The sequence below is a fragment of the Lagopus muta genome, chromosome 3 (assembly GCF_023343835.1).
Source record: "Lagopus muta isolate bLagMut1 chromosome 3, bLagMut1 primary, whole genome shotgun sequence".
NCBI lineage: Eukaryota > Metazoa > Chordata > Aves > Galliformes > Phasianidae > Lagopus > Lagopus muta.
In genome coordinates, this window is record NC_064435.1 from 41139273 (window position 1) to 41152572 (window position 13300).

General features: G+C 41.1%; 1 protein-coding gene and 1 non-coding gene across 2 annotated transcripts; one reads left to right on the forward strand and one right to left on the reverse strand.

The window, feature by feature from the left end:
• Window positions 1–56: 56 nt before the first annotated feature.
• On the reverse strand, window positions 57–13134 carry MCM4 (minichromosome maintenance complex component 4). The gene is made up of 16 exons (XM_048938539.1): window positions 12936–13134; window positions 12708–12863; window positions 11503–11666; window positions 11324–11416; window positions 11096–11191; window positions 10889–10984; window positions 10281–10419; window positions 9687–9907; window positions 9046–9166; window positions 6941–7200; window positions 5290–5655; window positions 4857–4984; window positions 3416–3623; window positions 2875–3103; window positions 2623–2756; window positions 57–2281 (listed from the first exon to the last, which is right to left on the reverse strand). Exons 1-16 carry the CDS (start codon window positions 13003–13005, stop codon window positions 2189–2191), a joined length of 2574 nt encoding a protein of 857 aa, XP_048794496.1. The 5' UTR covers window positions 13006–13134; the 3' UTR covers window positions 57–2188.
• Window positions 409–481, forward strand: TRNAA-AGC (transfer RNA alanine (anticodon AGC)). The gene has a single exon. It is a non-coding gene; the product is annotated as a tRNA-Ala (tRNA).
• Window positions 13135–13300: the final 166 nt, after the last annotated feature.

The following is a 13300-nucleotide window of genomic DNA, read 5'->3' on the forward strand; positions in this document are numbered from 1 at the left end:
CAAGTGTTTGACTTGAGAACACTACCCTGTGTTTGACTGAATTTAAATAATTTTGCATATTTATAGAAAATATATATAAGTAGAGACTGACGCATCGCAAGGAGAAGAGAAAGGAAGAATCAAATGTCAGAACTAATACGTCCTAAGAATTCCAAGTAATAAACTTCTAAAAAATATTTTTTACACCTGGAAAACACATTTATTTCATCTTATTTCCAAATGAACTGATAAGAAATGAAAAATGAAATATTACACGGTTTTAAAAATTGAAGTTGAATGTGTTTTCATTTATGAAGAGAGACAAGTGCAAGAGAAAATGAAAAATGATGAAAAATACATCCACTTAAAATCTGCAGATTATATAGTCTGAACCTGGGAGCTTTATCATCTCTATTAATGGTGAAAAGGGGGGAATTAGCTCAAATGGTAGAGCGCTCGCTTAGCATGCGAGAGGTAGCGGGATCGATGCCCGCATTCTCCAGTGTTTTGCTAAGCATTAAGAATTAGAAGCTACTAAAAAGATGGCACTATTTCGGTAAAACATTAGTTTTGTTTTAATCATAGAATTGTTCAGGTTGGAAAAGACCTTAAAGATCAAGTCCAACCACAGCCCAACCATACTACCCAAATTCTAACAACCCCTGCCAAATTGTGTCCCTGAGCACCACGTCCAAATGGTTTTTAAACACATCCAGGGATGGTGACTGAACCACCTCCCTAGGAGCCTATTCCAGTGCTTAACAACCCTCTCTAGGTGTTAAGTTTTTCCTGATATCTAACTTAAACTTACCCTGGTGCAACTTGACACCTCATCCTGTCACCCGCTCTTGCTGCTGTCAACTTTCAGGTGTTTGAAGAGAGCAATAAGGTCTGCCCTCAGCCTCCTCTTCCCCATACTAAATATCCCCAGTTCCTTCAGTCAGTCCTTACAGGGCGTATTCTCCAAGTCCTTCACAAGCCTTGTTGCCCTTCTTTGGACCTCCTCCAGCACCTCTATGTCCCTTCTGTACTGAGATGTCCAAAACTGAACACTGTACTCGAGGTGAGGCCTCACTAGTGCCAAGTATCATAGTAAAACTGAATTCCTTCCTTCCTTTCAGCTAAGCATTGTCCATGCATTTACTTAATATAATTTCCAGATCTTTATTGGAATCAACAGTGAAAGCATTACAGAGAAATGGCCTTAAAATGGCACCCCACAGACTCTCACAGGTGACAAGGAGGGCAACTCTCAGGCCCTAGCCTCCCCTCACCCAGCACAGCCATGTTTTCATTGTCCTGGGACATTCTTAGGGTTGGAGGGTCATGGCCTTATGATGTCCAGGAAACTGCTATAAATATGGGGGTCTTGACTTCAGAACACTGATTGTGACACCCTTTTTGCCTGAAATTGTTAAGCAAGCAGTTGAGATGAGCACAGTGTTGTCTGCACTGAAGTGAATTAGACAACTCTCCTGTTAGTTCAGCTGTTTAAACTGTAGCAGTGATTCACATGCAGTGGTTGAAGGCATATATATCTACCCAGCCAAAACAGAAGATCTTCAGCCACGCAATACTGTAACCTTGTTCTTTCAGGACTTACCTATCCCTTATTGTAATGCCTTGTGCTATCTTAATTTAGCCAGTCATAATTAAGATTACATTAAGAAACTTCACTTTCAAGTAGAAGATACCTATCTTTTTCTTTTAATCTTGTGGATACTAACACAAAAGTACATAAGTTAGATTTAAAAAAAAAAAACAACAAACCCACTAGCTTTCATGCTCTCAAAGCTTTCTAGCAGCAATCAGAAATTCTAGATTGAAAACGGTTTATCACAAGATATGCATGTAGACTTTTAAATCAAATAACTTTATTACAGATAACAGCAAAGTCCAACTGCATTTATCAGTAATTTATGATGAATTTTTACAATTCCATTGGAAATGCATACAGTGATATTAGCATGTTCTACAAAACATAAAAACATAGCAATAAAACACTAGTAATTACATTTTCTCAAATGTAAATAGCATTACTCAATTAAAGCATTTTAGACCTTCACAATGGTTACTACTCTATCAGCACAAGATATTAAGTGGCACTTACAGCAAATGATATTCCCAAAACTTGGAAGATCTTCCAAGCTGGCAGCATTGTACAGAAGACGAAGTAAAAGCCACAGCTGGCTGGCAAGGAAGGACTAACTTACAGCAATCTAACAGTTTTTCCAGTCACAGTCAAGAAGTCATCATCAGCCAAGGCACGAAGTGCTTCCTCAAACATCTCTTTAGTGACAGCCTAAAAGAGAAGAGAAAAATCAAGTAAAGATGGAGGGAAACAAACAAAACCAACCAAAATACTTTACTTCCTATCACTTCTCTTATCAAGGTTCCTTCCCCATAAATTTGAATACGTTCTGCAATTTAAATCTGGCCCAGAACCCTGTAGCCAAGTTGTTTTTCTTGTCTTCTGAAGTGACAAAGATTCAGAAATCAAAGCTTACGCAGTGGAACTGGCTTTCCAGTCAAATTAACAGTGTGATTTGAGGAAGAGTTTATACTGATTTGTAAAAATGCTATGCTTTTGTATTAATGAGACTGTAAAAAAAGGAAAAAAAAAAAAAAAAGCAGAAAGCTTACTGTGTCAGACTGTGCTCGGAGATCTTCAAAAAGCTGCTGATACTTCAAAGCTGGTGTTTTACCCTTTGACTGGATAAGCTTCTTCAAGGCTTGAGCCAACTCCTCTTTCCGCTTACGTGCAGTTGCGCTCATTCCTTACAACAAGAAAATAATCACCTTGTAGTACTAAGTTACAGAGGACAGGTTAAGTTACATTTAAAAAGTGACAAAAGCCCCAGAACACCTCCGTTTTATCCCTACAAAAACACAAACCTGTAGTGAGGATGGATATGTCCACAATGCCAGTCCTTGGGTCAGTAGCAGACTGCTTTAGAGCTTCCCGATGGAGGCGTTTTGCTTCTTCTACATCAATGGTTTCAACTTTCTCAGAGAAGCGTACTTTAGCATGGGCTTCTGCCAGTCGGATCAGAGACTCAAGTTGTCGAGGATATGCAGAAACCATTCCCCTGCCACTTCCAATCTTCCTCATGTCCACGTATGCCTGAAAACAAGACAGGCATTAACTATTGCAGGAAATCCCGTTACTGCCCCTAATTTACAAGTTTCTTTTATCCCTTGTTTGTTATCCCTGACTACCAGCAACTCTGGAAAGCCACGTGCTTCAAACATGATAAAAGTCAAGCAACTTAAGGATTACAGTACAGAATTACTTTCATAGTACTTCCCTCTTTCTTTTCAAAAGCTTGTGATTTTTAGAGGTTTTTGATAGGTAGGAAACAGAAATAGTTGAGCATTTTGCCCTTTTTGAGAAGTCAGCAAAGACTTGGAACATTCTCAACAGCAATTACTTTACCTCAATAAGGGCTTGGCTTGCTTCCTCACTTAACCTGGGATTTATATAACCACGAGCAAAGGCAATGTAATCCCTCAGTACTGCCATGTCCATGTACTCCTCCTCCAGCCTTTCTTCACTTTGGTAGTACAGTGAAACTAAGTGGCGAGCAAGGCGTCTGTCATAGGCTTCATCACGTGGGTCCAACATTAAAAAGATCAAGTCAAATCTGAATGGGATAAGAATCAAATATCAGCACGTATACTTTCCTGCAATTTAGAGTCGTTTCTTTTATGGTTTTTCACTTCACAATTAGAATCAGGAGATGCTACTGTAAATGGAAGGTGCTCTTTAAACTGAGTATTTTTTCCTCAAACTCTTTCAAATACAAAACATTACAGAACTGCAGCTGGTGGAAGAGACCTGGAGAGACTGAGTCCAACCCTCAGATCAGTTCAGATTTGCTTTCAACATAAGCAGTTTGAAGACAAGATACATTCTGTGGAATTCGGTTCAAGGCTGACAGTCTTTTTTATTTGGGGGTTTTAAATAACAAAGGACAAACTTACTGTAAGAGCTGCAGCCCTGGAAAACAGAGCAATCAGGGTGCATAGCTATTCACTATATGCATATAGATGTATAGATGAGATGTGATGCGATAGGCCCTCTCCCTGCTCTATGATTGATGTGTGGCACGTGCCCTTATGTGCTTCGTCTGCGCCCCTAGGTTATATAAGCTAGAGTTCACGTGTAATAAACGCCATTTTGCTGTTCATCATATTGGTGTGTGCGTGCAGTCATTTGGTCGTGGCCTGGTTTTAGGTCAGTACCATCGGAGGCAATGCAACATATATCCCAACTAAGACACTTACCTGTTACTGTCAGTGGCCTTTCATTGAATTCTAAACTATAAATGGTGTTCTCAGAATATCCAGCATACCATCCACACACTTTAAATTAGAATAGGAATCCCTCACAATTATAGTACGTAGTTTAATTTTACATCAGCAAATGCTAAAAGCTTTTTGACAGCTACTGTCCAAGGCTACCTCTGCCCCCTTCCTGACTGAATTTCACAGGATGAAAACAAGCAGGCACAGAACTTTAGAGTCCACCACATCCAGTGCAAGTTCCCTAATCATCAGTGTTTCACTTAAAACTTATACAAGGTTGTGAAAATCATGCTGGGTTTCTGTTCAAGTTACCAACTACAGTAAGGTTCAGGGTACATCCTCCAGAGGATAATCCTAATACAGGGGGAAGGGAAAAAAAGCCAACAAAAGAACACAACAAAAACAAAAATAAAGATCTACAGATTTCATCAGATCTTCTGTTCAAGATAAGTATGCTGAAAGGCAGTTCTCCACTCATGCAGAAGCTGCAATTCTGATGTTGCCATACTGAATCTTTTTCACAACAGGTAAAAAAAAAACAATGAGACGTGCAAGGAGGTGTTCAGTACCTCGATAACAGCGTGTGAGGAAGCTGGATGTTTTCTATAGTAGTCTTTTTTGGATTCCATTGTGATTCTACAGGGTTAGCTGCTGCTAGAATAGATGTACGAGCATTCAGTTGACAAATGATTCCAGCCTGTTAAAATGAAAAAGCATTTCTGGATTCAAAGCCTTCATAAGATCAGTGTTATTTAATGGGTTTCATAATAAAAAAATTCATTGCAGAAGCCTTCTAGAGTAAAGCAAGAAGAAAGGCATCTGGAAATAATACATTTTATGCAAGGATAGCCATGTGTACATAAGAACAAGATGTTACATAATTTAGGACTGATCCACTGACAACATTAGGAAAGAACGAACCCTGATTCTGGTAACTTTTTGGTTTCATCTGCCCTGAGTTGATGCTCAGAACAAAGAACTTGGACTTAAGCAGACACCAACCTTTGCAATGGAGAGAGTCTGTTGTTCCATTACTTCATGAAGTACTGATCTTGTGCTTTCATTCATTTTATCAAACTCATCAATGCAGCAGATTCCATTATCACTGAGTACTAAAGCGCCCGTCTGAAGAACCAGCTGCCGAGTTTCTGGATCCTTCATCACATATGCAGTAAGACCAACTGCACTTGAGCCTTTCCCAGAGGTATACTGGCCTCGAGGAACCAGGTTGTACACATACTGGAGCAGCTGGGATTTACTAGTGCCAGGATCACCGCAGAGAAGAATGTTGATCTCTGCACGGAAGTTGCCTCTTCCTGTGTGAGTGAAATCCTTTCTTGATCCTCCAAAAAGCTGAAGTAGAATACCCTTTTTTTAAAAAAAAAAAAAAGCAAACATGCTCTTTAAAGTCAGACTGTCAGCTCCTGTATAGTTAACAGAGACAACTGAACTGTTGCATTCAACTATATTTTGAACTGAAACAGCTAAAAATAACTGATAGGAAAGAAAGCTTTCATTGTAAAAAAAAGGGTTCTTCCTTTATAGATATCTTCAAGTTAATTACAAATATACAATTATATTGTTAGGGACAACACAGCTTCCCATTTCAGTAGCCAATTCTGCAGATAACTGGAAGGCCAGAACAAATCAGTCCTTATGTTGAGGCTATACTTAATCTGGGACCACAGTATTGTTACCACTTCTGTAGCATCAAAATAGGTAAATTAATTAAAAATTGTGGTATCAGCTTTTTATTCAAGACAAAAAAATCAAGCATTTTCTTTTAAGAAAAAAGAAAAAAAAAAAAAAAGATATTCACAAAATAACACGAAGTTCTTTAGATGCACATAAATTGTGTAAGGCTTTTATTTATTTGGAATTTGCCAGTACTTTCTCCTTTCTACTTCCCAAAGAAAGTCTACAACTGCAGCATTAGCAAGGAAACAAAAGCAACTAGTATCTAACACTGTAAAAGTACTGTAATTTTTAGTATAAACACAGGCTTCTAAGCTTATGAGTAAGCTAGAATTATTGAAATTTCTTTCAGCACAGAAACCTTACAGTAAAGGCACGGAACAACTTATTCATATTAGTTCTCAGGCATTTGCAAGTATTAAAGAAAAGTCTGGAACGTTGCTGTGAACAGTGTCCCTCAGTGAAGGTTCCCTAGCTTTCCTCAATTATACCTAGCTGCATACACCTGATACACTGTATTACTTTTATAAGGAGGTAACAAAAAATTGAGAAGACAGTATGCCCATTTCAGGAGAAAACTGTTGCCTTGAATTTAAACAGCTTGCCATCTCAGCAGCCCATAAACTCTGATAATGCACAGGTCTATGAAGAATTAGTTTAAAGAGGCTTGTTGCAGTCCCTTATTATACCTTGAGACACACTATTGACTGTGGTTTGTTTTCCAGTTCTGCTGTCTTCCTACCTTTTCAACATCTTCCCTTGGATTGAGTCCTGAAAGCAATAACAACCAACTCCATCCTGACAAATTCAGAATTTTAAGACTGCTTGAGATCCAGGATTGTTTTGGTTGGTTTTTTTTTTTTTGTTCAACATTTTGAAGTCTCATTTCTATAGCAAATAATTAAGTGTACTTGCACTTCAGAAATGTTTTACAAGCAAAATATGGAATTCATTTTACCTTTTTAATATCTTCATGCTCATAGATACTTGGGGCCAGTGCTGAAGAAAGTCTCTCATATATGTCTGCTTTGGTAGATAACTCTTTTAGAAGTGCCACACGTTCCTCTGTAAACATTTTTTGCTCCGTTTCCTCATCAACACCATGCAGGCGTTTTGAATCAGTCTTGCGATAATGTATGACGTCAATGTGGGTTTTATAGACAGATTTTACAACGCTGACCCTGGGATTAACTCGAATTGGGACTGCCCTGTAGATACCTAAATACAATTAATGACAGCATTAGATAAAAGAAACATATTAACTCTCAAACTGATATCTTTGTTTTTCCTTTGCAAAGTAAAGCTCTTCAAAATGAACTAACAACTTTAAGCAACCTGCTTTGGCAGGGGGGTTGGACTCGATGATCTCTGGAGGTCCCTTCCAACCCCTACAATTCTGTGATTCTGTGATTTCCCACTACCAGTAAGTCACCTGGAAGATGATGGAAACACACTTGTTGTCTGCACCTTCACTTGTTTGCTATGTTCAGCATTCCTGTCAAAAGTGTTCTCAACAATGAAAATGGTTAAGTAATATTGAAAGAATAAGGAAGACTTTTGGAAGTCCTGGCACTAAAAAAAGACTGAAGCCAGCACTTAAACTTTTAATTAAGTGTGAAATTTAGTAACAGGTTTATAATAATAATCTAATCTATAATGGCTGGTAGTACAGTTATTTTAAAGTGCTGCTTTTTTTAAGATGTAGTTGAAATATCACAAGACCTATTTATTCTATGTTATTGCTCTCCGGACTGCAGACACTACTTAAGAGGCTGCCTCCTTCTTACCTGCATTCTCAGAAACACAGAATCCAGAATCATCAAGGTCAGAAGGGACCTCTGCAGATTGTCTGGTCTAGCTGGGGTCTCAAACTGGAATCAGCTAGAGGAGACTGACTACAGCTGTGACATCCTCTGACAATATCCAAAGGTAGAGACTCCACAGCCTCCTTGGGTAACCTGCTCCAAGGCTTGACCATCCATGCATTAATAAAAAACACCTTCTCTTTTTGCTTTATTAGAATTTTCTGGAGGGAAAAAGAAGTGCTCATTTCTTCATGTGTTACCATTGAGCACCACTGCAAAGAATCTCTCTCTCTGTTTTCATAACTGAGCACATATAAGTACATAGTAGGTACCCAGACCCTTCTCCAGGCTTAACAGTCCTAGCCATCTCAGCCTTTCCTCATACGAGAGTCTTCAGTTCTCAAAATCACACCCCTTCACCAGATTCATACCAGTATATCTAAGTCTCTTGTATATTGGAAAGCCAGCATTCCAAACGCATCCTTACCAGTGATGAGCAGAGGAGAAGGGATCACTTCCCTTGAGCTGCTGGCAACACCCCTATGTGCATCCCAGGAAGGTGCTGACTGAATGGCTAAACAGTGACCTGGGTTATTAAATACCTTCCTTAGGGACAAGATGATGCTGACTGGCCTGTAGTTGTCCAGGTCCTCCTCCTTGCCATAGGTGTGACATCCAGCCCCTAAGCAATCTTCCCCAGTGTCCATGGCCTTTCAAAGATAACTGAATGGAGATGCAAATACACTGGCCAGCTCCTTCAGCACTTGTGGGTGCATCCCATCAGGTCCTACCGAGCACATTCTCATTCGTAACAGTTCACTCCTGCAGGTTCATCTCATACAGCACATAAAACTGTGCTATCTGGAACTGTGAAATGACTCACTGAAAGTCTTTGGAATTGTTTCCCACTCATTTTCTGATTTCCCTAGATAATACAGTTTTGAGCAAAGCCTCACAATTATCTGAAATGCCCAAAAAAAGACTGAAAATGACAGATTACAGCTGGGGGGGGAACACAAACATCTGGAAAGAAGGAAACCTTTCTCATAACAAACACAAAGCTACAGACAAGCAAATGTAGGTAGTAACATGCAAGTCAGAACACACTTCTTTACAGAATTTGTTGTATGCATATTATATCCTGTCTAAGAAGTGTTCAATTGCCAGACAAGCAATTGGACTCACGGATTAAACTCATGAATTAAACTACTACAGTTCAGTTAAAAAGGAAGATGCAAACAATCAAAGTAAATTTTACCTGTGACATTAATTCTATCGCCTGGTTGAACTTTATCAACGAGATCATTGTGAGCAAACAGTGCAACTGTATGAGGTGTCTGTCCGGCTGGCATATCTTCAGGGGATTCCTGCAGTTTGATCTAGGAAAAAACAAATAAAACCAAGTTTAACATCAAAAAAAAAAGAAAACTGTACACAAGGCATACAAGATCTTGTATTATCACAGCTTTCCGCATCATTTTCAATTAGGAACACTGATCAAGAACAAAACAATTCCTCCCAAACAAAAAAACTGATTAATTAAAAAAACACAGTGAAAACAAAAATTGTTCATTATTATTGATATGGCTAAAAAGCTGCTAATAGAAAAGGCTCATCTAGTCCAGATATAAGTGGGCATACTTTGAGTAAAGAGGGTTCTATTAAAAAACATTAAGACGTACATAATTTCATTTAATCCTTTCAGTGTATTTCTTCCCCCATGTATGGGCTTTACACTCACTAAATTCTTTCATATATGAGGAGGGAGAAAAACATTTCTCAGTTCTGAAAACCTTCCTTCTTAATATGTATACTTTCATGCTGCTGATGAAATTAGGGAGAGAGAAAGCAAAAACTGGAAAAAAGCTTCATTTCAGCCAATATCAAAGCGCAACATACCATCTGTTTGTCAGAAAACATGGATCTGTTGTGAATCAGAGCCATACTGTGCGTTGTGTTACAGTTCTTGCACACTGATGGTTCAGCAATCCTGCCGCGGTCAATTTCTACTCTTGCGGTGAATGCGCACACCTGGCACTTAAAGAATGCTTCTTGCATCTCAGGAATTAGCTGGGAACTCCTGATCACCATACCACTGATGGTGATAAGTTGATCGATGTCTACAAAATACAGATACTTATGTCATCACATCACAATCTTTAAAATAACATTGGAAGATCTATGTCCTGTTAGTTTTTCAGTGGAAAGTGGACATCCAGTTAGATATCACTATTTTGTCATAAACAAAACAAAAATTGTTGTCATACAAAACAGTCTTCTATTCTTACAGAAGTAAGAATCTAGGTAGCTGATGACAGATAGACTTCCTTTAGAGATTACGTTTTTCATTTGGACTCTACAGCATTTAATTCCAAAACAGACTTAGGCAAAATGAAGGACGTTGGTATGGATGGACCATAAGTCCAGTTTTAAGTAGTCTGTACATAAATTGTGTGTTAGAATTCAATTAAACACGGCAATTTAGAAGTTTACCTTCAGGGTTTAGGCTTCTCATATTCCTAGTCTTCAGTGCATTGTACGGCCGTACTTGAATTTGATGTTCTAATATGGAATCAGGATAGCGATCAAAAAAGATCTCGTTGGCAGCCATGTCAAACGTTGGGATAACTTCCTGCGTTAAACAGTTAAGAACTGTTAAGTTACTGGAACAGTTAAGCTTAGAACAGAAAAAAACCCACATTGCACTAACAAGCCACAAGCCTAACAGAATATTACTGCATAATAAGTTTTAAAGTGCTGCTGATCAGCCAGAGATGTCAAAAAAAATAAAGAAAAAAGAACACACAGTTGGCATTTTCCTACATAACAGGCAACTTACTGTTAAATCAGATTTATTTATTTGACTGTTGCAAAAGAAATGATGGAGCACTTGGTACAATGCAGCTTAACAGCTAATTTTATGTGCAGGAGACATCTATCACAAGATCTAAAACCTTTTAACTACTATGAAATAAGACATTAAAATGAAGAAGTAATTACACTAAACATAGAAAATGAAACTCCGCATTTAAACAAAAACGTTCATAAACAGAAAGATGAAAAAGTCACTTAATAGCCAGTAAACAAGTGCAGTACTTCACCTGAGGATAGCAGATGAGCTGTCTGTAAAGATTTTCATCAAATGCTCTTAGATGGTCACAATTTACATTCAGAAATGGTTCCCCAACCATATTAATCTGGAAGATATTTGAAAATAAATTTTTAGCTTGACAGCACATAAAGCTGGGTAAAAAAAAACAAACAAACAAAACCCAAACACATATGTCATTTTGCTATGTTAGAAGTACCTCTTCAAGTCGTTGCATATAGCGTGGCTGGTTGAGATCCAAGCCAATGTCTTCATCCTCTTTTGCCAATGGATCAATGAAACGCTGAAGAAATTTCTGGATGTCAAGGACGACAGGAAAAAATGAATTTGATTGAGATGTGCACACCCTTAGTTTGTATGAAGTCCAACTAATGTGTGCAAGACAAACTAGCTTTTCATTAAAAAAAAAAAAACGTTGCTAACTTACCTGGAACTTTTCTTTGCAGGAGGCTACATTAACATCTGTTCCCCAGATAACAAGCCTTTGTCCAAGGGACTGCTCAGCTAGATCCTCAGCTTGCTGCAGAGAAAAAAATGCAATGTACACAAATACAGAAGGCTGCTCTGAAAGGAACTGTCAGACACAAACCAGAAGTGTCCACCTACCCCATCTGAGTGTAGGTCGACCTGTCTGGCCTTGCGGGCAGAGCCGAGGTCGGGTCGCTGCCTGACGGGCGTCCCCCGCACACCACTGCGCGGGGTGCCTTCCACCCGGGAGCTAGGTGTGCCATAGGTCAGTGGTGAGCTGATATCGAAATCCAGAGGAATAGCTGCAAAGAGAGTGCTTCATCAGCGCTACCACGCCGTCGCTTTACGCTGAAAGCAGGACTAAAATTCTGCCTGGGTATTTCCAATTCATTCTTCTAACTCTGCACCCATCAAATGAACAACGGCTATCAGCTCCAGTGCGCTGCTAACACCAGAAGAGTGATGTCACATGTCTGCTGAGCATCTTCCTTTATAGAGATCACAGAATGGCTTGGGTTGAAAGAGACCTTAAAGCCCACCCAGTCCCACCCCCTGCCGTGTGCAGGGCTGTCCCCCATCAACTCAGCTTCCCAGGGCCCCATCCAACCCGGCCTTGACAGCCTCCAGAGATGGGGCACCCACAGCTCCTCTGGGCAGCTGTGCCAGTGCCTCACTGCTCTCTCAGTAACGGATTTCTGCCTAACATGTAACTTAAGTCTCCTCTCTTTTAGTTTAAAGCCATTCCCTCTTCTCCTATCACTATCAGGCTATGTAAAAAGTCAGCCTCCCTCCCACTTGTAAGCTCCCCTCAAGTTCTAGAAGGCCATAATGAAGTCTCCCTGGACCCTTCTCCTGCCTGAACAAGCCCAACTCTCAAGCTTGCAAAGGTGCTTCAGTCCTCTGGATCATCTTTGTGGCCTGCCTGTGGATCCTCTCCAACAGCTCAGCATCCTTTTTTTGCTGGGTGCCCCAGACCCAGACCCAGTACTCCAGATGGAGCCTCAGTAGGGCAGAGCAGAGGTGGATGATCACCCCCTGTCCTGCTGCCACCCCCTCTTCTGATCTCTTCTGAAAAACCACAAGCTGTAGGAAGTGACTTTAAAGCACGACAGCGTTTTGAAAGCACACTGATACTTAAGCACTGAGTCCAAACAAACACATTTTTCAGTGCTTCGTTAGCAGCAGGGTGATGTAATTAACAATTACAAGGCAATCCTACTACAGAACAACAACACAAACAACATCGCAAAGGCAGAAAAAGCTTTTAAAACCAACACGGCACTCTACTAATGAGTACAAAGCCCCCTCCCGCTGCCCAACTCCAACCGACGGAGGGTACGCACCCGAATGGCGGAACTGCGGTGGACTGGAGAAGAGGGCGTCGGGCGCTCGGGGGCTCTGCTCGGCGGGCGGGGAGGTGGGCAGCGGTTGCAGCTCTCCGGTGGAAGCGGAGTCGTCCGGGCGGCGCCTCTGCGAGGGAGGGGAGCGGGCGTCTTGCGCTGCGGGACACGAGTGGCGCAGTCAGGGACTCGCCCCCTCTCTCCTGCCTCCCCCCAGCCCTCAGCACTTACGGGTCGGCGGGTTGCTGCCTCGCCCTCGCTTGCCGCGCCGGCGGCTGGGCGTGGAGGCGGGAGACGACATAGTGCTGCCACAACGGTCCTACCGTGGGAGAGAAGCGCTGGCGGCGGCTGAACCCCAAAATGGCGGCGCTCCCCCTACCCCCCGTGCAGCACCGATAGCGCACCTCCACACTCCGCAGATCGGAGAACTCCCGCGCCGCCAGAATCACGTGGCAGCGCTCTCGCGGGCTTTCTGGCCAATGGGTGCGCGCAGCGGACGTGGGATCTCCCACCTGATAGGGAAAGGGGGGGCTTGGTCCGCAGAAGGGAAGGCAGAAGGAGTTGATTCCACCAGGCCCTCGGGATCGCGGTGCTAT

What these genes read in the sequence shown, in the direction of transcription:
- MCM4 (XM_048938539.1), bottom strand. Translation starts at nt 13,005, where the DNA reads ATGTCGTCTCCCGCCTCCACGCCCAGCCGCCGGCGCGGCAAGCGAGGG. An exon ending in ACCGCAGTTCCGCCATTCGG is followed by an intron (nt 11,667 to 12,707) that starts GTGCGTACCCTC and finishes CTCTCTTTGCAG; the next exon opens with CTATTCCTCTGGATTTCGAT. An exon ending in CCTCACACGCTGTTATCGAG is followed by an intron (nt 3,624 to 4,856) that starts GTACTGAACACC and finishes TATCCCATTCAG; the next exon opens with ATTTGACTTGATCTTTTTAA.